Source organism: Sinocyclocheilus rhinocerous, unplaced genomic scaffold, assembly GCF_001515625.1.
Source record: "Sinocyclocheilus rhinocerous isolate Xijiao unplaced genomic scaffold, SAMN03320098_v1.1 scaffold515, whole genome shotgun sequence".
Classification (NCBI taxonomy): domain Eukaryota; kingdom Metazoa; phylum Chordata; class Actinopteri; order Cypriniformes; family Cyprinidae; genus Sinocyclocheilus; species Sinocyclocheilus rhinocerous.
This window is the reverse complement of record NW_015660140.1, coordinates 133,196-160,102: the sequence shown is the minus strand read 5'-3', so window position 1 is coordinate 160,102 and position 26,907 is coordinate 133,196. Positions and strand designations below refer to the sequence as shown.

At 36.1% G+C, this 26,907-nt stretch overlaps 1 protein-coding gene across 1 annotated transcript; it reads left to right on the top strand.

Moving 5' to 3' along the window:
- Positions 1–11,276: 11,276 nt before the first annotated feature.
- Positions 11,277–24,894, top strand: ercc6l2 (excision repair cross-complementation group 6-like 2). Its single transcript, XM_016534014.1, has 19 exons — positions 11,277–11,460; positions 11,782–11,844; positions 11,938–12,331; positions 12,412–12,522; positions 12,621–12,814; positions 13,352–13,513; positions 13,711–13,918; positions 14,022–14,279; positions 14,740–14,859; positions 16,396–16,467; positions 16,619–16,764; positions 16,868–16,963; positions 18,127–18,226; positions 18,432–18,584; positions 18,878–18,949; positions 19,945–20,662; positions 20,980–21,134; positions 22,133–22,299; positions 23,894–24,894. Exons 3-19 carry the CDS (start codon positions 12,059–12,061, stop codon positions 24,777–24,779), a joined length of 3,891 nt encoding a protein of 1,296 aa, XP_016389500.1. The 5' UTR covers positions 11,277–11,460; positions 11,782–11,844; positions 11,938–12,058; the 3' UTR covers positions 24,780–24,894.
- The last annotated feature ends 2,013 nt before the right edge of the window (positions 24,895–26,907 follow it).

The window sequence follows — 26,907 nt, the reverse complement described above, 5'->3', positions numbered from 1 at the left end:
CAACGCATAAAAAGACAGTATATGTCATTATAATCTGTCCCCACTGGATGCAACAAATGCCTGTTTATAATGGTTTTTAATGTTTTTGTCTCATCGCTCCGGCCTGACAGGGCATCATTACAGTATGGTAGGGGCGTAACATTTCCGTCACGCGCTTGAGGTATTCGGCCTATCATAACGCACTGCATAGCTGGCCAATCACAGCACACCTTGCTTTTCAGACCGATGAGCTTTGTAAAAATCGACGCGTTTCAGAAAGGCGGGGCATAGAGGAGAAACAATAATGTACAGTATGTGGAAAATAACTAACGTTTTTTTAACCTTAAACCACATAAACACATTTCATTACACCAAATACACAAAATAATGTTCTTTTTAACAACATCATATGACCCCTTTAAGGGTAAAACAATAAAATCTATAGAAAGTACACTGTAAAAAATAAAAGAAAGATCATTTACAAGAGTGTTTGTTTACAAGAAAATACTATTTCAGTCTTTCCTTTTAAAAAATCATGTTTAATTCAATGTTTTACTTGTCATTTCTTTGTAAAACTTTCTCAAAGTACATTTAAAAAAAATAACTCTTTGGCTTAACACGATTCAATCATGGACAGTGGTTCCACGTGATTGAATCATGTTATTTGGACATGTTTTTTAGTTGACTTTACTCAGTTTGCTTTAGTTCATCCTACATTAAATATTTGAGTAAAGATAACATGTTTCCATCATGTAGAACCACGGTCTATGCAAGTTCAGTGTGTTCAAGTGTTATAAGAACACATTAGCAAGTAAAACATAACATTTATTTACACATATGATGTTAGTTGTTGGCAGTTTAAGGTGTACATCCCTAGCATTTCCATTGGAGTTGCAATTATAACAACAACTTTTTCTAGCAGGTCCTCAACCCAAGCACATGCTCCACACTTCACCACAACTTGCCCAAAAACACCAACATAACAGAAAGTCTTTTATAAATGCCAACATAATAGAACATTAGACATTAACAAGTCTCCCTATGTTCTTATTTTGTTAAAAAATGCATAAAATACCCCTTTATTTCAACATTTTCTCTCCCCATGTCCAGCCCTGCACAAAGCATAATGGAAAGTGTAAAACTTATTTTGAGCTACTAGATTGAAACAGAGTTTCAAAATTTCAAAATTTTCATTTCAAAATGAAAACATAGAGTTAAGCTGGTTTCAAGTAAGTTTGATGCAATCAAGTTTGAATGAAAAACCTATGAAAGCCCGTATACGCCACTGAATAAAAAATAACAAAGGTGATTGCGACTTTTTATCTTACAATTCTGACTTTTTTCTCGCAATTGTGAGTTTATATCTCGCAATTCTGACTTTTTTTCTCAGAATTGCAGGATATAACCTCGCAATTGCGAGAAATAACGCAGGTTAAAAAAAGTACACTTACATAATGCACTTAACGTGCTCTAATTTCATGCAGTAATTTTGTACTTAATGTATCCCGCAATTCTGACTTTTTTCTCACAATCGCGAGTTTGTATCTCACAATTCTGACTTTTTTCTCGCAATTGCGAGTTTGTATCTTGCAATTCTAACTTTTTTCTCACAATCGCGAGTTTGTATCTTGCAATTCTAACTTTTTTCTCACAATCGCGAGTTTGTATCTTGCAATTCTAACTTTTTTCTCACAATCGCGAGTTTGTATCTTGCAATTCTAACTTTTTTCTCACAATCGCGAGTTTGTATCTTGCAATTCTAACTTTTTTCTCACAATCGCGAGTTTGTATCTTGCAATTCTAACTTTTTTCTCACAATCGCGAGTTTGTATCTTGCAATTCTAACTTTTTTCTCACAATCGCGAGTTTGTATCTTGCAATTCTAACTTTTTTCTCACAATCGCGAGTTTGTATCTTGCAATTCTAACTTTTTTCTCACAATCGCGAGTTTGTATCTTGCAATTCTAACTTTTTTCTCACAATCGCGAGTTTGTATCTTGCAATTCTAACTTTTTTCTCACAATCGCGAGTTTGTATCTTGCAATTCTAACTTTTTTCTCACAATCGCGAGTTTGTATCTTGCAATTCTAACTTTTTTCTCACAATCGCGAGTTTGTATCTTGCAATTCTAACTTTTTTCTCACAATCGCGAGTTTGTATCTTGCAATTCTAACTTTTTTCTCACAATCGCGAGTTTGTATCTTGCAATTCTAACTTTTTTCTCACAATCGCGAGTTTGTATCTTGCAATTCTAACTTTTTTCTCACAATCGCGAGTTTGTATCTTGCAATTCTAACTTTTTTCTCACAATCGCGAGTTTGTATCTTGCAATTCTAACTTTTTTCTCACAATCGCGAGTTTGTATCTTGCAATTCTAACTTTTTTCTCACAATCGCGAGTTTGTATCTTGCAATTCTAACTTTTTTCTCACAATCGCGAGTTTGTATCTTGCAATTCTAACTTTTTTCTCACAATCGCGAGTTTGTATCTTGCAATTCTAACTTTTTTCTCACAATCGCGAGTTTGTATCTTGCAATTCTAACTTTTTTCTCACAATCGCGAGTTTGTATCTTGCAATTCTAACTTTTTTCTCACAATCGCGAGTTTGTATCTTGCAATTCTAACTTTTTTCTCACAATCGCGAGTTTGTATCTTGCAATTCTAACTTTTTTCTCACAATCGCGAGTTTGTATCTTGCAATTCTAACTTTTTTCTCACAATCGCGAGTTTGTATCTTGCAATTCTAACTTTTTTCTCACAATCGCGAGTTTGTATCTTGCAATTCTAACTTTTTTCTCACAATCGCGAGTTTGTATCTTGCAATTCTAACTTTTTTCTCACAATCGCGAGTTTGTATCTTGCAATTCTAACTTTTTTCTCACAATCGCGAGTTTGTATCTTGCAATTCTAACTTTTTTCTCACAATCGCGAGTTTGTATCTTGCAATTCTAACTTTTTTCTCACAATCGCGAGTTTGTATCTTGCAATTCTAACTTTTTTCTCACAATCGCGAGTTTGTATCTTGCAATTCTAACTTTTTTCTCACAATCGCGAGTTTGTATCTTGCAATTCTAACTTTTTTCTCACAATCGCGAGTTTGTATCTTGCAATTCTAACTTTTTTCTCACAATCGCGAGTTTGTATCTTGCAATTCTAACTTTTTTCTCACAATCGCGAGTTTGTATCTTGCAATTCTAACTTTTTTCTCACAATCGCGAGTTTGTATCTTGCAATTCTAACTTTTTTCTCACAATCGTGAGTTTGTATCGCACAATTCTGACTTTTTTCTCGCAATTGCGAGTTTGTATCTTGCATTTCTAACTTTTTTCTCACAATCGCGAGTTTGTATCTTGCAATTCTGACTTTTTTCTCACAATTGCGAGTTTGTATCTCGCAATTCTGACTTTTTTCTCACAATTGCGAGTTTGTATCTCGCAATTCTGACTTTTTTCTCACAATTGCGAGTTTGTATCTCGCAATTCTGACTTTTTTCTCACAATTGCGAGTTTGTATCTCGCAATTCTGACTTTTTTCTCACAATTGCGAGTTTGTATCTCGCAATTCTGACTTTTTTCTCACAATTGCGAGTTTGTATCTCGCAATTCTGACTTTTTTCTCACAATTGCGAGTTTGTATCTCGCAATTCTGACTTTTTTCTCACAATTGCGAGTTTGTATCTCGCAATTCTGACTTTTTTCTCACAATTGCGAGTTTGTATCTCGCAATTCTGACTTTTTTCTCACAATTGCGAGTTTGTATCTCGCAATTCTGACTTTTTTCTCACAATTGCGAGTTTGTATCTCGCAATTCTGACTTTTTTCTCACAATTGCGAGTTTGTATCTCGCAATTCTGACTTTTTTCTCACAATTGCGAGTTTGTATCTCGCAATTCTGACTTTTTTCTCACAATTGCGAGTTTGTATCTCGCAATTCTGACTTTTTTCTCACAATTGCGAGTTTGTATCTCGCAATTCTGACTTTTTTCTCACAATTGCGAGTTTGTATCTCGCAATTCTGACTTTTTTCTCACAATTGCGAGTTTGTATCTCGCAATTCTGACTTTTTTCTCACAATTGCGAGTTTGTATCTCGCAATTCTGACTTTTTTCTCACAATTGCGAGTTTGTATCTCGCAATTCTGACTTTTTTCTCACAATTGCGAGTTTGTATCTCGCAATTCTGACTTTTTTCTCACAATTGCGAGTTTGTATCTCGCAATTCTGACTTTTTTCTCACAATTGCGAGTTTGTATCTCGCAATTCTGACTTTTTTCTCACAATTGCGAGTTTGTATCTCGCAATTCTGACTTTTTTCTCACAATTGCGAGTTTGTATCTCGCAATTCTGACTTTTTTCTCACAATTGCGAGTTTGTATCTCGCAATTCTGACTTTTTTCTCACAATTGCGAGTTTGTATCTCGCAATTCTGACTTTTTTCTCACAATTGCGAGTTTGTATCTCGCAATTCTGACTTTTTTCTCACAATTGCGAGTTTGTATCTCGCAATTCTGACTTTTTTCTCACAATTGCGAGTTTGTATCTCGCAATTCTGACTTTTTTCTCACAATTGCGAGTTTGTATCTCGCAATTCTGACTTTTTTCTCACAATTGCGAGTTTGTATCTCGCAATTCTGACTTTTTTCTCACAATTGCGAGTTTGTATCTCGCAATTCTGACTTTTTTCTCACAATTGCGAGTTTGTATCTCGCAATTCTGACTTTTTTCTCACAATTGCGAGTTTGTATCTCGCAATTCTGACTTTTTTCTCACAATTGCGAGTTTGTATCTCGCAATTCTGACTTTTTTCTCACAATTGCGAGTTTGTATCTCGCAATTCTGACTTTTTTCTCACAATTGCGAGTTTGTATCTCGCAATTCTGACTTTTTTCTCACAATTGCGAGTTTGTATCTCGCAATTCTGACTTTTTTCTCACAATTGCGAGTTTGTATCTCGCAATTCTGACTTTTTTCTCACAATTGCGAGTTTGTATCTCGCAATTCTGACTTTTTTCTCACAATTGCGAGTTTGTATCTCGCAATTCTGACTTTTTTCTCACAATTGCGAGTTTGTATCTCGCAATTCTGACTTTTTTCTCACAATTGCGAGTTTGTATCTCGCAATTCTGACTTTTTTCTCACAATTGCGAGTTTGTATCTCGCAATTCTGACTTTTTTCTCACAATTGCGAGTTTGTATCTCGCAATTCTGACTTTTTTCTCACAATTGCGAGTTTGTATCTCGCAATTCTGACTTTTTTCTCACAATTGCGAGTTTGTATCTCGCAATTCTGACTTTTTTCTCTTTTCTCACAATCGCGAGTTTGTATCTTGCAATTCTGACTTTTTTCTCACAATCGCGAGTTTGTATCATGCAATTCTAACTTTTTTCTCACAATCGCGAGTTTGTATCTCACAATTCTGACTTTTTTCTCGCAATTGCGAGTTTGTATCTTGCAATTCTAACTTTTTTTTCACAATCGCGAGTTTGTAACTTTTTTCTCGCAATTGCGAGTTTGTATCTCGCAATTCTGACTTTTTTCTCACAATCGCGAGTTTGTATCTCGCAATTCTGACTTTTTTCTCAGAATTGTGAGATATAAACTTGCAATTGCAAGTTATAAAGTGCCGTTCTGAGGAGAAAAAAAGACTGTTCTCAGAATTGTGAGTTTATATCTCGCAGTGCTGACTTTATAGCTCGCAATTGCAAGTTTGTATCAGGCAATTTTGAGAGAAAAAAGTCAGAATTGTGAGATATAAACTCACAATTGTGAGAAAAAAGTCAGAATTGTGAGATAAAAAGTCGCAATTACCTTCTTTATTTTTTTTTATTCAGTGGCGGAAACGGGCTTCCATAGGAAACCTGATATAATGGCTTTAAATCAAAAAGAATTGTTTAAATAATGTAAACAGCATAAAAAAAATAACTTTTTGAGTGTAAATTCTGTACCGTTTTCCCCCTGTATATTGAATAGTTTATTTGATGATAGGACAAATAATTGATGAAGGCATGATAAATGACACTTGCATGTATACATTATTCATTATCATTAGTTGGGGTGGAGTTGTGTGGTTTGACAGACAGGACCCAATAGAGTTTTAATTTGATCAGTAGCACGGATTTATAAAAAAACAAAACAAAAAAAAACTAGAAAGATACAAGGTTTTTGCCCAACAACAATATACAGTGATACAGTATCTTGTTTAAATTTTGTACTTTGGCTAGCATAATTTATCTTTTCCGTCGGTTTGAAACACTAGAGAAATAATTCCCCTGCACTGAAGTAGAATGATTTGTGGAACTAGCGGCCATACGTGCCAGGGCCGTGGACATTGGGTTCTGCTGAGCTGGTGCATTTCAGAAAGCCTTTGTTGTTCTTTTCAGTAATGCAACACTGTTGGTCCGAGGTGCCACACAAAACCCAAGCCACCGTGCCAGTGCCTAACAGTGGCGGGAGAACGTCTAGCTGCAAGGATGAATAGGCCATTCCTACCAACTGTATCAGAATACTCCAAAAATGCCAACACCAGCAGGTTTTTTCACTGTTCTTGTGTTTTGTTTGCTTATCAAATCAGTCTCAGACCAGTAAGAGGCCCATCGAGGCTTTTGATGATGGAGGATAAAGAACAGGGAGAGTTATACTGGATGCTTGATGTGTTTATTGTAGCTCAAGTCAACAAACAAAAGGGCCCTCTATGGGGTCCCGGCATAATGAGCGCCGCTTCAGTTGTAAATATGTTTTTTTTTTTCGTCCAGTCTTTCCATCTCAATGCAGGACAAAAGAGACCAGCCCATCCAATTCAGGTCACCCTTGAATTTGGCGATGTAGCTCACTGAGCTAAATCATTTGTGTCACAATGTCTCAAGAGGACGATGGGAACGACGATAAATGAATAAATAGTGTACTTTGTAAAGTAATTCTGCTATCCGCACTCTTTCTGCAACTAGTTTCTGTGCCTTTCCATAATAGACCCCACTTCAAGACAATCAGTGTGTGCTTTTCAAGTGTGTGCTTGTGGTTGTATAATTGCCTGTGAGAGAGACAAAGAAAGCGGGATAAAGGGGCTGGATTTAGTTCAAGAAGCTTGGAGAATGTTCAAGTATTGTACAACTACATTGAAACGCATGGCAGCACTCTATTTGTCGCTGTCTTGGATGTGGGCAACATCTTTGATTGCAGTAATATTCTAAAATAATTTCTAAGTAACTACTGTTGATGTGTGGATAGTTACATTTATATACAAATGAGGGGAAAAAAGGTAGGAGGAAGGAAAACAAAAGAAAAGAGAAGCCCTTTCCACCCAAAAAGCATTAATATTCTGAGCCATGTGACATTTTAAATTAACAGTGCGAGTAAATAGCTGACAGAATGCGGCATATGTTGCCAAAGTCGGGTCCAAAGAAATCACAAAAGTTCTATGTAGTCGTTCCAGAAATCTCGAATTATTTTGCAAGCATGAGGCGCTGGTGAATTCAACCACAAATCAGCCGCTTATGTCTCTCTGAGACACGCTAGTAGTTTACATGAAAGTTTTAATTGTGTGCATCCTTACGGTTTTAATAGTTAGCAGTCCTAGACTGTCACAGATCCTGACAAATCTGGATGGAAAAGAAGACTTGTGCCTTGTGGATGAGGGGCCGGGAGAAAATATTACGGTTCTATCAGACACCTCGTTCAGACTGTTTGAAAGATTCAGTGGTGTGTCTGTGATGTTGACCACACAAACAGAGACGTGGGGAAATGACGCAAATCTTCTGGAATCTGCAAGAGACAGACCTCACACACAGCTGAAATTTCCAGCTCGACAGAAAGGAGATTTTGTAACTCTTTACTGCTAATATGAGGAAACGCATTGGAGAGGAACATAGTGGGATAAGACTGAGAGTGTAAGCGCACAATCACTCTGTTCATAGAATTTTTTAGTAGCAGTTATTTGTGATGGATTTCCAGGGTAGACCACATATTTATTTTTTTTATTTATTTTTTGTGAATGAAAACAAGGCTGGGAGGGATAGACTTACAGTCTATTTAATACTGTTGTTAACACTAAATATATGCCTATTCAAAAAATTCTTTGTGTCAAAAACATACTGGAAAACGTGTTGAGAAAAATAGACATGACATGACTAAAGATATTACAACCTACTGAATGTCTATCCTTCACATTCTCCGTTTAATTCAGCTTTCAGACAGAATGTGGTCTGAAAGCTGTTGATGTAAAGATTGCCATTTTTAATACATTTATTTATTTGACATTTTTACCCTCTGCCATCCTTTTTCTTTCTTTCTTTTTTCTTTCTTTCTTTCTTTTTCTTCCTTCATTCCTTTCTTCCCCCTCTGGCTCCCTCTATATACAAAAGGGGAAAATATACCACATTTTAAATTATTGCCATACCATTCTAAATGCTGGTCAGAAATCGTCAAAATTAATCACACACACACACACACACACACACACAAGTTATTCCATTGTCAGCGATAGTTTTTCCCCCCCAGACAATATTTTTTATATGTGAACCAGGACCACAAAACCATTCATAAGGGTCAATTTTTTAAAATTGAGATCTGAGCTGAATAAATATGCTTTCCATTGATGTATGATTTGTTAGGATATAGGACGATATTTGGCTGAGATACAACTATTTGAAAATCTGAAATCTGATGGTGCAAAAAAACAAAAAAAAACAAATCGAAATATTGAGAAAATCGCCTTTAAAGTTGTCCAAATGAAGTTCTTAGCAATGCATATTTGATATTTCTAATCAAAAATTAAGTTTTGATATATTTATGGAAGGAAATTTACAAAATATCTTTATGGAAGATGATCTTTACTTAATATCCTAATGATTTTTGGCATAAAATAAAATGCAGTAATTTTGACCCCTACAATGTATTGTTGGCTATTGCTACAAATATACTTGTGCTGGTTTTGTGGTCCAGGGTCACATATATTGTTTTGTAGTTATATATTTGTAGTTTTCAGAGTGGAAACTGCTTTTTATACATTAAATATATAGCCGTCTTTATATTTGTACAAAGGGGGTCCCCTCACAATGGGATCATCATATTTGGAGGTTTGTGTCATCAACAAACCTTTGGTTAAAAACCTTTGGTCCAGTGTGTAGCGCATATATCTTCCACTGACTGCAAGCCAATACAGGATTAAAAACAATAACAACAACAAAACCCTTTTTTATTTCCATAATCAATTCGTATGAAGTTGAAACTGTCATTTTTGGCATAGCTGTAATTGGTTTTGGCTTTCTAAGCTTGGGTGACTCATGGGAGAAAGTCTGTGAAACACAGATGGAGCATTTCCTAAGCGCAGGGAGAAGAAGACAAATCTCCCATTCAGCATCTGCAGTGAGGGGGAACTTCAGCGGTCTCTGCTGCCTGCGATCTCACACTGCTAATGAAAAATGCCCTTTACACTACCTTATGGGACGACATAATGTGCCTGGAGCTCAAAATTACGATACTGCGGCCTATTGTAGGAAAGTCACCTAAGGGCATTGATTGCTCAGGAAAAGCTTGATGTGTCTCCATTTGAACATTACACCTCAGGAAATGTTTTACCTGAACGACTGAGGATTTTTGTGGTAGAAACAATCAAGAGGGCCTATGTGAATGAAAATATAAGGAAACAGACTGTCGTTATTGTTATCCAAGCTAAAGATGAGGAGGAAGTGGTGGATGGCCCGTGTTGTCCGCTCTACTATGGTACACTGCAAGACAAAAATGGAACTTTCTGTTCCTCCTCTCTCAACGCTGGGAATTTATAGGGCAGCTGCTGCAGATGTTCTTATAAAGAAGCCCAAACAGTCATGACAGACGGTTTACATAGCAGTATGCATGGCACTGGGTCGCACACAACACTTGTTCTTCTACTGAAGTGCATAGGTCTGTTTGCCCCCTATGAAAAACAGCTGCCCAAGATGGGAGGTAATGGTGAGGTCAGTCAGAATTAATGCGTTAAAGAGATACGGACCACCCGTGTACAAAACCATTAACCACTTTCGTTGACCATAATTAGCAGATTTGGTGGCTCCCCAGGAAAGAGGTGCATAATCTAGTGAGAAGTAGATATACATTAGGAGGACGTCAAACAAACGAGTGGAACTTTTCCAGTCTGAGATGAGCTATCAATGTAGGTCATGCTGTTGCTGTGCTAATTTGCACTGGTCTGGTCTGGTTACCAGACACAGCCTGCTGTATTTAACTGCAATTAAAAATATTTTGATTTGAAGCTTGGCTGTCAGCATATTGATCAGGTGCTTAGGTAGAAAATGTGCCTTTTTTGCAGATAGAACAATAAAGCCTCAGTTCCCATAGCTCATGTATAGCTGATTTTAAAGTTTTATTATTATTATTATTATTATTATTGATGTTGTTGTTATTATTAAGACTTAGATGTTAGCCAATGTTATTTTAGAATTATTTATATACTATTATAGTATGTATTAATATTTTGAGCTTTGTTTTTAATTTTCAGTTTTAAATTTAGTTTAAATTTTAGTGTTTTTATGTGCTTTTGTCATTTTTTATTAGTTTTTTTTTAATTTAGTTGTTTTTAGGCAATATTTCTCATTTTTGCTGTTCATCAAATGTTTGCATTTTATTTCAGCTTTATTTTCATTTATTTTTAAAATGATTTTGACCAGTTTTAATGAACAAAAACAACGATGATGTTAATATTGGTGTTAACTTTTTGCTGATGTAAGCTGTCCCTACAAGTGATAAAAATTAACAGTATAAATATTAAGAGCTAAAATATATTTGATCTTAGTTTATTCATTCAATATTTAATAGACTGAAATTAACGCTTTGTTCTTTTTTATTTTATTTTATGTACTATTATACTATGTAATAATATTTTGAGCTTTGTCTTTTTATTTTAAGTTTTAGTTAAAATTTTTGTAAGTGTTTTTATGTGCTTTTGACATTTTTATTAATTAAAAAAAAAATATATTTTTTTTTACTTCTAATTCTCGTTTTTCATCTAATGTTTGTAAATTATTTTTTAGCTTTATTTTTATTATTTAATTTAATTTGTACATTATTTTGACCTTATTTTGAGGCTAATAATTTGACATTATTATTTTTAATTAGCATTGTTGTTAACTTTTTGCACATGTAAGCTGCCCCTAACAGTGTAAATATTAAGAGCTAAAATATATTTGGTCTTAGTGTATTCATTCGATATATAATTTAATCTAGTTATTTTATTTGACTTTACTTTACTCTTAGCGCTTGTACGGAAAGTGCTGCTCTCAACACACAGATAGGTAAATAAACGCAACCTCTCTGTTGCGACGCTGTTTGCAGCACGATGCTAAGTAGATGAGAATGAAATCAAATACATTGTACACGCGGAGGGAAAACTACCTGTTTATCTCACAGTCACTCAGATATCTTCATAGTTTGCACTACAAGAAATAAATGATCATCCCAGAAACTACAGCGAGACTAAAATGAATTCATGATGGTAAGACCAAACTGACTTCCACTGTGTAACAAATGAACTTAGAAGTTAGAACAGCGATTTAAAGCGATCGAAACGCGTAAAGAATACTTAAATCAAAACAAATTAACATGTAATCTAAGTAAACATCAGTCACGTTATACCTGTCTGTTTACAAATATAGTCGAGTGAATTGATTCGTGTCAGACGAAACGGCATCATGTAGTGAGACCACTTAATTCAGTTAAAGAGATAGTTCACCACAAAATTCTGTCATCATTTACTAATTTTAATGTTGTTCCTAAACTGTATGGCTTGCTTTCGGTTTGTCTTTCTTCACAAAAGGTAGAATGACAGTCTCAGTCAACATTCACTGTCATTGTGTGGAAGAAAAAAAACATGCTGATGGTAAGTAAATTATGACTCTGGTGTATTCTTTAACTTTACCTTTAACCTTTCAGCCTGATATGATTTCAATGGTATTTATTTTTGTGTTTGCAGGTTAAATGTACTCCGCTCACCAAAATGACTTTTGTGCTGCTCCAAAGGAGAAGCCTGTCACAGCTAAACAAGATTTTATCTAGTTAGCACCTGTATTGATGTGGACGCTTTCTCTGTGGAGATGGAGGAGGAAGACTCATTTACAAAGCGCCAGGATGCCAGATCCTCTCTTCCTCAGTTTGAGGATGAGAGGCCTCTCTTTCACAGTAATCAGACGCCACCAGGTCCTTCTGAGCCATTTCTGCTGTCAGGAAGTGATGTGAAAGTTCCATACACCATCAGTCGTTATTTACGTGACTACCAGCGAGAAGGCATAAAATTCATCTATCATAACTATGCCAAATCTAGAGGATGCATTTTGGGTGATGACATGGGTCTTGGAAAGACTGTTCAGGTATGTAAATCTGCATGGTACAATGTATAGATTAAACCTTTTAAGGACTGCTCATTTTCCTCTTTCCTTTTTTCCTTTAGGTCATCGGCTTCCTGGCTGCAGTTCTGCGGAAAACAGGAACATGGAAAGACGTCGAAAACAATAAACCACAGTTTTTGCTGTCTCAGAAGCCATCAGAACAAGTGCAGAAGGTATTATGAATGTCAGATCTAATATTTCCTCATTAGATGATTTTCTATTGCATAATACTGCATTAAAAACCCTTTCTTTTATGTTTGTTTCTATTCAGATTTTCCTCATTGTGGCTCCGCTCTCTCTTCTCTACAACTGGAAAGATGAGTTAGACACGTGGGGTCATTTCAGAGTCGTGGTCGTGCATGGTGTGAGGAAGGATGAAGAATTGGCGCGAGTGCAGAGAGGAAGATGTGAGATTGCTCTTACAACTTATGAGACCCTTAGACTCTGTTTGGACCAGTTTAACAGGTATATTATTGCTACTGAGTGATGTTTTTTTTATTGTTTATGCAACATGTTTTATTACCGTTTTTATTACTGAGTTACCGTGTCGTGTCATATTCTCTTATGCTCACCAAGGCTATAATAAAGAAAAAACAGTAATTTGGTTCATGGATTAGAATAAAAAAAAGGTTTTCTATTTTCCCTTTTAATATATTTTAAAAATATTTTTTTCAGGATTCTTTGATGAAAAGAAAGTTCAAAAGAAAAGCATTTATTTCAAATAAAAATATCATTTTTTTACTATCACTTTTGATCACTCTAATGCATCATTGCTAAAAAAACCCTCCATTCATTTCTTTTAAAAAAAGTCCTACTGACACCAAACCTTTGCACAGTATTGTATTTTAGTTACATTTAGTATACTGTAAAATGGTTACTGCCCTAGTTCATGGTTCAGTATAGTTTTTAACATATTCTTTTTCTGCCTTTCTTTGGAATTGAAAAGCGAACGATGTTGATTAATCTTTTACACAATATAATGTCTCACTTGGTTTTGTGCAGTATTGATTGGGCTGCCGTTATCGTTGATGAAGCTCACAAAATAAAGAACCCAAAGTCCCAGATCACTCAGGCCATGAAGGACATGAGATGTAAAGTGAGGGTTGGACTGACAGGAACAATCCTTCAGAACAACCTGGAGGAATTGTGGTGTGTTATGGACTGGTGAGGCACTCAGAAAGCATTACTATTTTTAACCCTAATTGATGTACTCATACTGCATTTTGATTTGGATGGTGACTTAGAAGGTCACAGCTTTTGTAGGCAGTTTAATAGGTTTTGAAACACAAGTTATTTCATTTTGCGCCATTATAGCGTTATGATAATGGTAATTTCTCCATTAATTCACTTAAATGTCACAGGGCCATTCCTGGATGCCTGGGTTCTCCGGTGGGTTTTAAAAACAAGTTTTCGGACCCCGTAGAGCATGGACAAAAGCACACCGTGACAAAAAGATCTCTAGCAGAAGGCCGTAAAGCAGTTCAGGACCTTGCCAAAAGACTCTCACACTGGTTTCTCAGGAGAACAAAGGCCCTCATCAGTGACCAGCTACCTAAGAAAGATGATCGAGTGAGTTATTGGCTAGCTCAAGTTGAAAAAACCAACTGAATTAATATGCTATCTCATAGTATGTGCTCTAATATGAGCTGCTTCTGGTCTTGCTCCTCTCCAGGTGGTCTATTGCTCTCTCACAGACTTCCAGCGGAAGGTGTATCGTGCCGTGCTGGAAACAGACGATGTGACCCTGTTGTTGCAGAGCTCAGGAAAGTGTCACTGTGGCAGTGGCCGTCCACGGAAGAAGTGCTGCTACAAACTGAACGCAGACGGTGTGCCGGTTAGATACCTGTACTTCAGTTATCTAGCTATTCTCAGAAAGGTGGCCAATCATGTTGCACTACTGCAGTCCAAAGAAGGAACCAGCAAAAAACAGGTTAGTAATTGGGTGTAGTGGAAATAGTGCAGGGCTATTGTCAAATACATTACCGTTCAAAAGTTTTGGGGGTTGGTAAGTTTTTGATCAAATCATGTCATTGGATCAAAAATACAGTAAAAAAAGTAATATTGTGAAATATTGCAATTTAAAGTAGATGTTTTCTATTTACATTTATTAAAAATTTCTTTACTGTAATATATCCTTAAAAGTAATTTCTTTCAAAAAATAAAATTTTACGGACCCCAAAACTTTTGAACTGTAGTATATGTCGTTCATCCAACAAAATCAGTATAACTGGTCTGTTGAAACTATTATGAGGTTTGATTGTACAGTATATATCATGTCGTAATTTTGTAATGGCTCAAATACACTCTGTTGGTCAAGTACATATTATCTTTATCATCATTATCTTTATCTTTCTGTAAATATTTTTGTGATTTTTTTCTTCCAACCACAGGAGAAATATGTGACAGCCATTTGTGAACAAGTTTTTAGGAAATTTCCAGATTTCACAGGGAGGTGCAAACAAGCAGCCTTTGAAGCAATGTCTGACCCCATGTACAGTGGAAAAATGAAGGTGAGGAATTTTTCCCAAAGATCAAGAACTTATATCACAATAATTGTATGTTAAAAAAAAAATTTCTTTCTGATTTTTACTTACCCTTCCAACATTTTCATTGGCCCCACTAAAGGAATGAGTCATTTTTAACTATGCATTTTTATATTTTCTAGAATATATTTAATTTTCATTAAATTCGATTTGAAAACAAATGATATATATGTATAGTTCAGTCATGAAACTCTAGATGGCGCAGGCTGACGAGTATTAACGTAACGGATGATATTCACAGCGTTAAACGACTTGACACAAGCTGATTGGTTCATGTTGCATACGCAGCCAATGAGCTTGCTACTTTACATTTAAATGGCTGGTTAGCATTCACTTGAGCATTTGCTTTCAGAGTTCCTCTGAAACCCACTACCTTCCCCAGCTCCACCTGTATAGATCTGCTATGGGGTATTTTATATGCAATTTGTGCTGAAGCAGTATGTCTTAAATACTCACAGCACTGTATCGCCATATGTATTGGCAGTAGCAAGTTCCCGTACTTGCTTGCAGCAGCAGCAAGATTATTGATAAAATTATAGATTTTTCTTTTAAGCCAAAAATCATTAGGATATTAAGTAAAGACCATGTTCCATGAAGATATTTTGTAAATTTCCTACCGTAAATATATCAAAACTTATTTTTTGATTAGTAATATGCATTGCTAAGAACTTCATTTGGACATGCTGTCTGTTGTCAGTGTTTCTTTGTTTAAATATGGCGCTTATCACATGCGTTGTGGTATCGGCGTTTGGTATCGGGGCATTTTAACGAGTACGAGTACGAGTACAGGAGGCCAGTATCGGGCCCGATACCGATACCAGTATCGGTATCGGTGCATCCCTAGTGACAACACATTGTTTTAGTTTTGCAAGACATAGAAAGGGATGTACAAGATCAATGAATCTCATCCTCATTGTTGAGATGCTAATAACTGTAACATGCAACTAAACATACTTTTCTTTAGTTGCATGTTACAGTTATTAGCATCAGGGGTGCTCAAGCTTCAAACGAGCAGCATAGAAAAGTTGCTCTGCCAAGATATCTTCATTTCCAGTCCATTCCAGATTTTTCCCTGGCAATATGGAGATTAATAAACCCTCTTGTGGCTAGCACTGGCCCTGAGCTGTCTTCCCTCGCAGGCTGTGGATACACTTCCTTGAGAAATAACAAGGACAGTATTTAGTGTTTCTTCAGGCCTTCCTTTCAAAGGTTTCCCCCTCCCTTTAGCCGGAGCATCTTGAGGGTGCTGTTATTGGCAGATGCTGAGTTACTGGCATCCTCACAAGAATGGGCGCTGGTTTCTGAAACATCAGCAATAGAAAGAAAAGACACAACCCGCTCTGTTAATCTATACCCAGTGGCTGCTGACTGACATGTTACTTCTCGTTTTCTCGTTACGATTTAAATGAAAACCTTTGTGTTTTCACATGTTATGATAAGCAAGATTGTGTTTGCACCAGTCATCATTTTGTGAAGCATGTCCTGTTTTTCTTCCTGTTTCAGGTTTTGCAAAAGCTACTCAACCACTTTATCGCAAAGAAAGACAAAGTTCTACTCTTCTCTCTCTCCACCAAGGTGAGGTGCTTACAAAAAGTTTGTTAAAGAAATGACATTTAAAAAAAAATGTTTTCCTGTGTCTATCAAAATATATACATGGAATTAATTTGAATTTTCTAATAAGTGTGAATCAGGTAAAACAAACCTTTCTTTATATGTATTTTAACAGCTGTTAGATGTTCTAGAAAGCTATTGCATGGCCGAGGGTCTGGAGTATCACAGACTGGATGGAAACACCAAGTCTAAGGACCGAGTTAAGATAGTGAAAGAGTTCAACAGCTCTCGGGATGTCAACCTGTGTCTGGTGTCTACCTTGTGAGTGTGGCTTTAGAAGTTAATTATGTTTCGTTATAAGATCCCACATACATTTATGACAACATGATTCATAATGACTTTGATCCTCATGTTTCTTCTCTAGGGCGGGGGGGCTTGGTCTCAACTTCGTTGGAGCGAATGTTGTTGTGTTGTTTGATCCAACATGGAATCCTGCCAATGATCTTCAGGCTATTGACAGGTGAGAAAAAAGTCATAACATTAGGTATTCACATTTCACAACAGCATGCCAGAAAGATGAAGTACTATGTTTTGAATACTGACAATCATTCTCAAAATTCTGCACCAGTAGATATACTGCTGTTCAAAAGATTGAAAGAAATGAATACTGATGCTTTGAACAATACTTTGTTTACCAAAGACCTATTAAATTAATCAAAAGTGATAACTAAATTTTACAAAAGATTTTACAAAATTTCAGTTTCAAATAAATGCTGTTCTTTTGAACTTTTTATTCAATAAAGAATCCTGGAAAAAATGTAATGGTTTCAATAAAAATATTAAGCAGAACAACTGCTTTTCAACATTGCTAATAGTAAGAAATGTTTGTTAAGCACGAAATCAGCATATATGAAAGATTTCTGAAGGATCATGTGACACTGAATACTGGAGTAATTGCTGTAGCGAATCAGCTCATTCAATAACACAAGTAAAACCCAGTATGTGGGTGGGGACCACACGAACTGAATCCAAAGAGGAGTTGATGGCATCAACAGGAAGTGACACCAGGAGTGACGGAGAGAGAGGGAGAGAGAGAGAGGGAGAGAGAGGTGTGGTTAGAAAGTTACACTTTACACGCCTATCTATGTGTTAGTCGGATGCTAACAGCTAGCAGTAGAGGTAAAGGGCTTAGCTTAAATGCCTGTGCGGGGGTTAACGAGTTAGCGTTGGCTACACGCAGTTCTTTGTTTACACACAGGTCTGTGAAGTGGGTGCTGTTGTCAGATTAACCGGAAGAGTCTGCTCACACTTCTGGGGTCTGTGAAGGGGTCTGTGAACGTTTGTTAATCTAATGAATAATTGATTTGTTAAATCAAATGAAAAATGGTGTGTCTGATTGGTCCAGACGCTACATTGCTGCTAAAAGTTCAGCTGTGCCATCACAGGAACATTACATTTGAAAATTTTAAATGAAAGACGGTTGTTTTAAATTATAATAATATTTCACAAGATTTTAACTGTATTTTGTTCAAATTAATGCAGCTTTGATTAGCATAAGAGACGTCTTTTAAAAAATCTTACCAACCTCAAACTTTTGAATGGTAACCCAACATTTAACCCAAGTTGTATGGAAATGATCAAGGTCCCAATAAGACCTGTAATTCTTTCTGCTTTCATTTACAGGGCGTATCGTATTGGACAGTGCAGGGATGTGACTGTTTTTAGACTTATCTCTTTAGGAACAGTAGAGGAGATCATATACCTGCGCCAGATTTACAAACAGGTATGTTCATAAAAAATAGACATAATACCGTGCATCAAAGGTGAAAGGGTGCATATATTAACAATTTTTAAAATGTTAAAATTTTATTAATAAATGTTCTTATAGTTGTAGCCACATACTCAAATAGCTTTAGTTTTAGCTCCCTCGTCCTTACACTAAAATGATGTCAAATCTAACACTGTTTTTCTCCTTGATTTTTTGACAGCAACTTCAGTCATCAGTCATCGGCCGGGAGAATGCTAGACGCTACTTTGAGGCTGTTCAGGGAACCGATGGCCAGGCAGGAGAGCTGTTTGGCATCCGAAACCTTTTTCGTCTGCAGACTGATGGCACCTGTCTTACTCACCGCATCCTGGAGGTAAAAAGACAAAAAAATTGCATTGTTACATGCTCTCTAACTCTGCATTCCGCCCCTGTATATATCTGTAATTGACATCTGTTATATCAGTTGGTTATTGCTGCCCTAGTCTTGTGGTATTAAAGTAGATTTTTAGTGCAGATTGTGGATTTGTAATTCAGAGTTTCTGAGGAGCATGTGGATGCTATCTAAAGGGTTTCTACATATCCCTAATGACATCCCTTTAATGAACTGTTTATATGAAATGAATTCCTTCTCACTGACATGATGGGAATCGCGTGTTTGGTTCACAGAGGGAGGGCCGAGTGGAGGTGGGGATCACGACGGCCAGAACTCAAGCTCTGGACGAGAGGTTGCAGGAGCCAGTGAGTACCCACCCTTTCACAGACCCGTGTCTGAAGCGTTTCTTTTTCCCACCCATCCCTCCCCTCTTCTTTCCCATCATCCATCTATTCCCACGGCATGACAGGCGAACACATGGTCATAATCAACCCCCTCTCAAGCCCAATGGGGAAGACCACACAGAAATGTACTATCTATACCACATTTATTTACTCAGCAGAGGCCTTATCTAATTGTTCTTCTGGAAAGAACCTCACACATTGTTTTTCTGAAGAGGATGGGCACTGACTGCAGCGCCGCGGCTTGTTAAAGTCAATGTTTTGCTGAAAACTGGATGTTGCTATCAATTAAAGTGTGATAAAGTTGCATTTGATGTGTTTTAGGTGTTATTGGTTAAAAACGGTTACATAAATTTCAATCTGAATTGGTTTAGAATATAAATTATTGCCAAATATGACTTTTCCCTGGTCGAGAGCAGTGTTTCCTACAATGTTCTGTTTTTGCACCATTTCAGTTGTATTTGAATTTTTGCATTTAGCAAAGATGAAACCGTAGAAAGTTGTTTATTTTATTTTATTTTATCACCCAGATTACATTCAATTTAGACCACTAGCTTAAATATAACATTGTTTGGAGATACAGCATTTCTGTTGTTCAATAGCAATAGCAGAAAGCTATTGCGTGCATATTGGTATATTGTGTATAGAGTGATATATTGTGTATATTATGGAAAAACGGGAAATAAATTGTATAAATATATGTTAAAATATAGCATATGTATAGTTTGCAGATTTTTGATCGATATATAGAGATTTTCGGTTACAAATACAAATAAATTGACGTATAACAAAAATGAAGATAAAATAATAAAAAAAGGAACAAAATAAATAAATAAAGCACCTTTTTGAAGAGCAACTCACTAAACTTTTGTATCTTTATTTTTCATATTTATATACAAATAATCGTTAAACAAACCATCTCCAGCATAAAACTAACAGAGCCTCTTGATTCACCTCAGGATCTTCAGTCAGCAGATGCTGCTACTGAGAAAGCAGGTGGATCAGCTGGTGCTGGGTTTAAACCCGCTGGGGTGTTGGACTTCAGCAGTGCAAGTGAGGATGAAGATCCCTGCTGCTCCAGGCCCAGGCCCTCAGAAGCACTCACAGGAGAAGTGGGGGGAGATGGTGCTACCTGCATTGGCAATATGGGCCTGTATGGTCTGCTCCAGAGACAAATTGCTCAGAGAGAATGGCAGGAGACGGACAGTGATGAGGACTCTAGTAGTCAGGATGAGGACAACTGTGAAAAACCCATCATGATTAAGGGACAAACATCTAAGACGCGGGATCTGTCCGTTGAATCCAAGGAAATGTTGGAGGGAGTCATTGATAGTAAACAGCAGAAAAAATCAGCAGACCTTGAGCTCCTTCCAACAAGTTCACATAAACACAACAAAGACAGCATGACTGCTTGCAAGAATCGTTTTCACAAAAGGGTGAAGTTTGCAGAAAACAGATCTGAATATGAAAGTTTTAGCTCATCAGAAGATGAAGTTCCCCAGGAAGGCATGAGATGTATGAAGGACAATAAATCAGCTGACAGATGGTCCTCTGGGAGGGACAACTCCACTCAAAAATCTTTGTGCATAAAGAGCCGAAACTCATGGCAAACATCAGGATCTGACAAAACCCAATCCAGAGATGAAGAAAACACTGGAACACTGGACTCATTAATAGGTAGAACATTTAATAACTTGGACTATTTATTGGGAATCATCTTGTATATTTAATATCTTTTTAGATTTTTACAAATCATCACACACAGAATATATAATTTAATCAAACAAAAGTCATTTAAGAAAATCACAGATGATTTGCAGCAACCAAATAACAATAAACAAAAATAATAATTAACAATTACATTAGAGTTCACTGTGTTGTTTCAGTCAAAAAACAAACAGATGACAAATTTGGACCTTTTGGAGAAGATTGAAGTCATTTTGAGACTGTTTCAATGTAATATACCTGAACATATTTTCTGACTTCTCTGACAGGTGGTCTTCAGCACGTGAGCTACACCCACTCTAATCAGAAGGTAGTGGGCTCCAGCAGAGCAGAAGACCGCCTGAGCCGTGCTGCAGTACGAGATGTGTTTGAACTCAACAAGCACTCGCAGCTTCTTGCAAACCAGCTTCCAGACTCGTCAGAGGTTTCAATATGTTTTTTTTAAAACTATATATATGCATGCTGTAGGGCGAATTAAACAGTTGCTTCACTTTTTGTGTTCAGTATTTTAGTGCAACTAACAATAGTATTTCGGTATACTTTAGAGATTTATTTTTTTCTTTTTTATATATATAAATCTGTTGCACAATGTGTGTTTAAGTACATGTTGTCATTTAAACAAACCATGCCTTATTTTTTGCACACCACAATTTCAGTAACAATTTTCACACTTTTGTGTACATTATTTCAGTGCAAGTACAAAAATACAATTTATTAAAAGAAATTTTGAACTACATGCTTGTCATATGAACAACAGTATAATACTCAATTATTTTACAATCCCGAATTACACAAAACTTCTGAATTTCCTGCCAGACTTGACTGAAAGTAAAAACCTCTGTTCAGTGAGTGAGTCAAATGTTGATTCAGTAACTGCACCATTCTGTGAAAGATTCATCAGACTGATTGAGACCAATAACTTAAAATGTATATATTTCTTTCAGAGTGATTAATTAAAAGAAATGGCTGATTTTTTAATTTTGCATTATTTTGTGGTACATTAGACTTTTTAATCTTTTATTACATAAAGCTCAGGCTGGAAAATCTTAATTCCTGTAAAATATAATTTCGCTCACTGTGGTGCAGGAGATTCAGCTCTGCGGTGCAGGAAACACTGCATGACGTAGAATATTGTCCTTGGCTGTTTAAAATTATGTTTTGTGGTGTAAATCTACTGCAAATGCAGATCTGATATGTGCTAGTTTTCAGCATTGCACACAGCATGATATTGATCTGTATTGGTAATGTTTTGTCCGTTGTATTATTTTCAATATTATATAATTATTAACATATTAGTTCCAGATATAATTTTTTGGTTGATCAATCCAGAATTATTAGGAAAAGAATCGTGATTTTTGGGGAAAGATTTGTTAAATAATTTTTAGAGCCCAATTCTAACACTCTGTATTTATTGTGTTGTAGACCCAGTCATCTGATCCCGTACTCACAGATCATGTTGATGGAGATCGGACACTGCAGGAATATGGCAGATCACACAATGAACATCCGGTCAAACACAACATCAAAACCTCTTACCGCCTGAACAATGTTACTGTCATAGTGGGCGAGACACCCAGTAGCATGTGCAGGTAACTCTGTTCTCTTCTCCAAAATACTTCGATTTCTCCTCACACAAGGATCCGACTCGCCGTCAACTCTGCACAAAGCAAATAATCGTGTCAATTGGGCTAAAAACACAAACACTAGAACAGCAAGTCAGTGAGAGGAAATTCCTGGTAGCGCAGGGCCATGTGCCAGTTCTCCCCACAGCTATGGTGTGCTGCCCCCGCCTGGCCCCCGGGGCTGCAGGAGTGAGGGAAGACCACCCCAGAGCCCTCTCACCCACCCGTTTCCCAAGTCATGAGCAAAACCCCCTCTTTATTCTGCTTTTCTCCTCAGTACAGTCTCATAAATGTACTGTTTGTTCATGTAATGGTGAAAACACACTCACACACACAAGTATATACTCTTTTCCTTGATGAACTGCTGTAATGTGATTCAGCTCCACACAGACACATACTTAAGAGGCTTGCTTCATAGATAGCTTTTGCTTTGGAACCACAAAGGGTGGCAACTACCATTAGAAGTTACGCCACAAGCAGCTTTTGAGCTCTTTCAGTTTCAAATTACAAAGAGGTTTTCTTTAAAGACACTAATGCTGAATTTTCGGAGTTGTTGTTTTATGCTTTAAAAATGGGCTTTTAAAATGTTGAATTTGGGGTTAGTAATTGAATTTATATTAAAAGGATAGATCACCCAACATTTGTCATCAGTTATACACTCCGCTGCATGTCATCGAAAGCCCGTATGACTTTATTTCAATTGCGGAACATAAAGGAAGATATTTGGAAGAATGTTGGTTACCAAACCAAACAGTTGGTTAGCATTGATTTCCAATTCATTGTCAAAAAACTAACAAACAAACAAACCAACAACATTTGGGCATTTCTTCAAATATTTTTTATGTTCCACATAAGAACAAAAGTCAAGACAGGTTTCAGACAACATGAGGGTGAATACATGATGACAGAGTATTTAATTTTGGCTGAACTCTCCCTTTAAGAGCATGTTTTATGTCACGTTTTGTAGCTTTTAGCATTAAGCAAATCTTCTGGTTCTTATTATGTTGTAACTTATGGGCTGTGGTTTAATGATATAATATACAGACTGTCATAAACTTGCTCCCTGCCTGTATTTTGCAATGCATGGAGGATAAAACAATCTCTTAGAACACTACAATATACTCAGTTTTTAACTAAACTACTTATTAATATTTCAAATTCCAAGTTGTGTGGTCTAACCAACTTGCAGAAAAAAACAGGAAATGATATATGAAGAGCCCTGCAGACCCTCATGACTGTGTGTCAAGGTCCATAAGTCTCTTAAAATGTAAAAGATAATTTGACATTTTTAGGACATGACAAGGTTAGTTCAGGTTGTAAAATGTCACATGGTTTGACTCTGTTCATGTATTGAAACCAACATGTATACAAAGAGTACTTTTTTAAGAATTTGGCATGTGTATTTGAAATAGATTTGTAAAAACTATTTCCTATTTGTCTTTAACCTGTATAGAAGCCAGATTTGCCGCAGATTACCAAATTAACATGCTTAACAAGGGTTTTGTAGTTAGCTGTCTCTCTAAGATAAGTTGTGTCATTAAGATGATATTTGGTCTTGCAGACAGCAGTTGGAAGACATGGCTCAGTTCTTTGGATTCGACTCTGTGCGGGACTTTGCAGAAGAGATTCTGAAGAACGATTCGGAGCAGAGACTTAGCCGATTACGGAGCTTCTACAGCCAGAAGAGCCCTGAGCTTAAGAACATCATCAGAAAGACCTTTCCTAAACCCATCGAGCCAGAGCCACCACCTCCGTCTACAGCCAGACAAAGACCTACCTCAAAAAGAGCCCACCCAATCTCCCCTCTTAAAACTCAAGTTGAGGTACCAACCCCTGAGGTTGAGGATGGAAGAAAAACATCAAAGAAAAAGAAAGTGGGTGAAACAGAAACCTCTGAGGTTCACCTTCATTGCAGTACAGACCTCACAAACAATACAATTAAGATGCCCTCCACAGACAAATTCTCATCATCGACTTCTGGACATGTTCCTCAAAGGAGCTGTGCACCAGTAGAAGAAAGTAAAACCAACATAACTACTTCCTCACAACCTTTCAAGGACAAGGAATACCCTTCACAGTCATCTCGTGTCTCCACAGATGGTTGTGTTGCATCAAGCTCAACCCAGACCAACAGCTTCTCCCAAATCACTGACCTTATAGGTGACACATCCATCCTGGATGACTTGTTCAAGTCAAAGAGGCAAACTGTGGACCAAGCTAGAGATGTGAAAGCATCCACATGCACAGAAAGAGCAAAAAGTAAAGGAAAAGACTTTTGGGACATTTTGAATGAAGGAAATGAGGAGAGCATTAACAAACTCACAGATCTGACAGAGGTGGAGAAGATCTGTAACAGTGCCAGTGTCTCTGCAAAGTCTAGGAGTAATCAGAAAGCCGAAAGCTCGCAACTTTGGAAAAAAAATGAGAAATTTCTCTGGAAACGATAGTTTTCAAATTCCTTCAACAACGTGTTTCTTTTTTTATTTTATTAATATTTTTTAAATGATTATTTACAATGTTATGTTTTATTGCAAGTGCAGGCTTTTTATTTAAGTCCATTTGTTTTTATTTCTTTTTCATTTTAATTTTTTTTAAATATGTGTTTTTGTTTCTCAGGATTCAGTAGGTTTCACTGTATATTGACTGTCAGACAGCCTCCAAACTTCTGGGAGGTAGAACAAGGATGGCATATTGTCTTCACGCAACATTTGCCGCAATTGTTCGTGTGGTTGGTTTACAAAGAATGACAATACCTTTCTGAGAGCTGTAGATTCTTATCTGTACCGTAAAGGCCTTTCAAAATGCACTAAAGGAGTAGGGTGGATTTACTGCTAGAACTGGTTTCTAAATTGATCTTCATTTCTGACTGTATGTTCCTGATCATCAGTAGCTACTGGAGGAAATTGGTTTGTCATTTATGTGGAATTTAAAAAAAATTTTTTTTTACCAGGGTTATGTAAAATATACTGTATATTTAAATATGTTATTATTTATGGGTACTTTATGTATATACTATTCAAATGTTTGGGGTATATCTTTTTTAAAGAAATTAATACTTTTATTCAGCAAGGATACTAAACAAATACATTAAGGCATAAAAAAATGTTATAAAATGTTCTTTTGGACTTTCTGTTTATGAAAGAATACTAATTTTCAAAAAGTGCCACAGATTCCACAACAACAAAACTTTTTACATTAATCTGGAATGTTTCAAGTTTAACATTAATAACCTGGAATGTTTCAAGTCAGCATATTAAAATGATTTCTGAATGATTATGTGACACTGAAGACTGGAGTAATGCAGGAATAAATTACATTTCATGACGTTAAAATAGAAAACAGTTATTTTAAATTTTAATCACATTTCATAATATTAGTGTTTTTAACTCTATTTTTAACAAGTAAATGCAGCTATAAGAGACATAAAAATAAAAAAGATTATGTGCACAATTGATGGAATTAATATAACAGCATTTGTATAGAATTGTTGCATTTTTTTTTTTTTGTAAAACGTGGAAAGATTAGAATATTACTTATAAATAAATCTCATAGCATACATCAAATAATTTAGAGCATAGTGGCTTTTGCTGCCAAGAAAGGTTGAGACACCCTGATTTAGTCTATGTGGCTTTGAATTAGTAAACTGAAGCTGAAACGTTTTAATCAAATTAATCAAGCCCAACCTCTGTCCAGATTGATGAAAAGGTCAGCTTTCATTTAAATGTCATTCTGTTTGACAAAGAAAAGCCTCGACTGAATCATGAAAGTTTTTTTTTTTTGGCCAACTTGTTCTCCATAATATTTGATACTGATGCTGCTTTGTCAATTGTTGGGATGACAAAATGTTTTAAAAATTAAATAATTTTTTTTTAGGGAAGCTGCTCTGCCTCATTGGTCTAACTGCGCGCATCAATGTCAAAATGACTGAGATGGCCAATCAAATAAAAAAAGGGCGGGCTTTTCTGATGATGATGAATTCCAGCGCGACGGTTCAGTTTTTACCGGTGAAAAAGTGTGAGGTAAGCTATAAATAGAAAAATATTCAATATTTGACTACTGTTTTAAAATAGAAATGTATAACGTCCAAGAGTATTAGCCTGTTATACAAAGTACTCTACGTTTTGGTCAAATTTCGCCGTTTTGAATCGTAAATATAGGATGAATCATTTCTATGATTCGAGTAAGTTAATTCATGAATGAATGTGACGAGACAAAAATTTTGCGTTTTCAACATATGCACATATTCACTCTTATTCGTATTTCAAAACACAAATATTAGTTCAAAATAGAAGAAATTGATTACATGATTGTTTTCTTATTCTTTATCCTATTAAATAATTTTTTTTTATTAAGAGTGCAAAACATACAAACACAAAACACAAAAACAGCAATAGAACAGCAATGATAATAACAGCAATGAAAATAAACAGTGATGACCATCTGACAATAATAGTAGTAGTATTCAAGTAGTACTAGCATGCATAATAATAATAATAATAATAATACTAAAGATGGTGCTAATAATACCTTGTGATGACGGCAACAGTAATATCAATAATAATAAAAGTAATGATA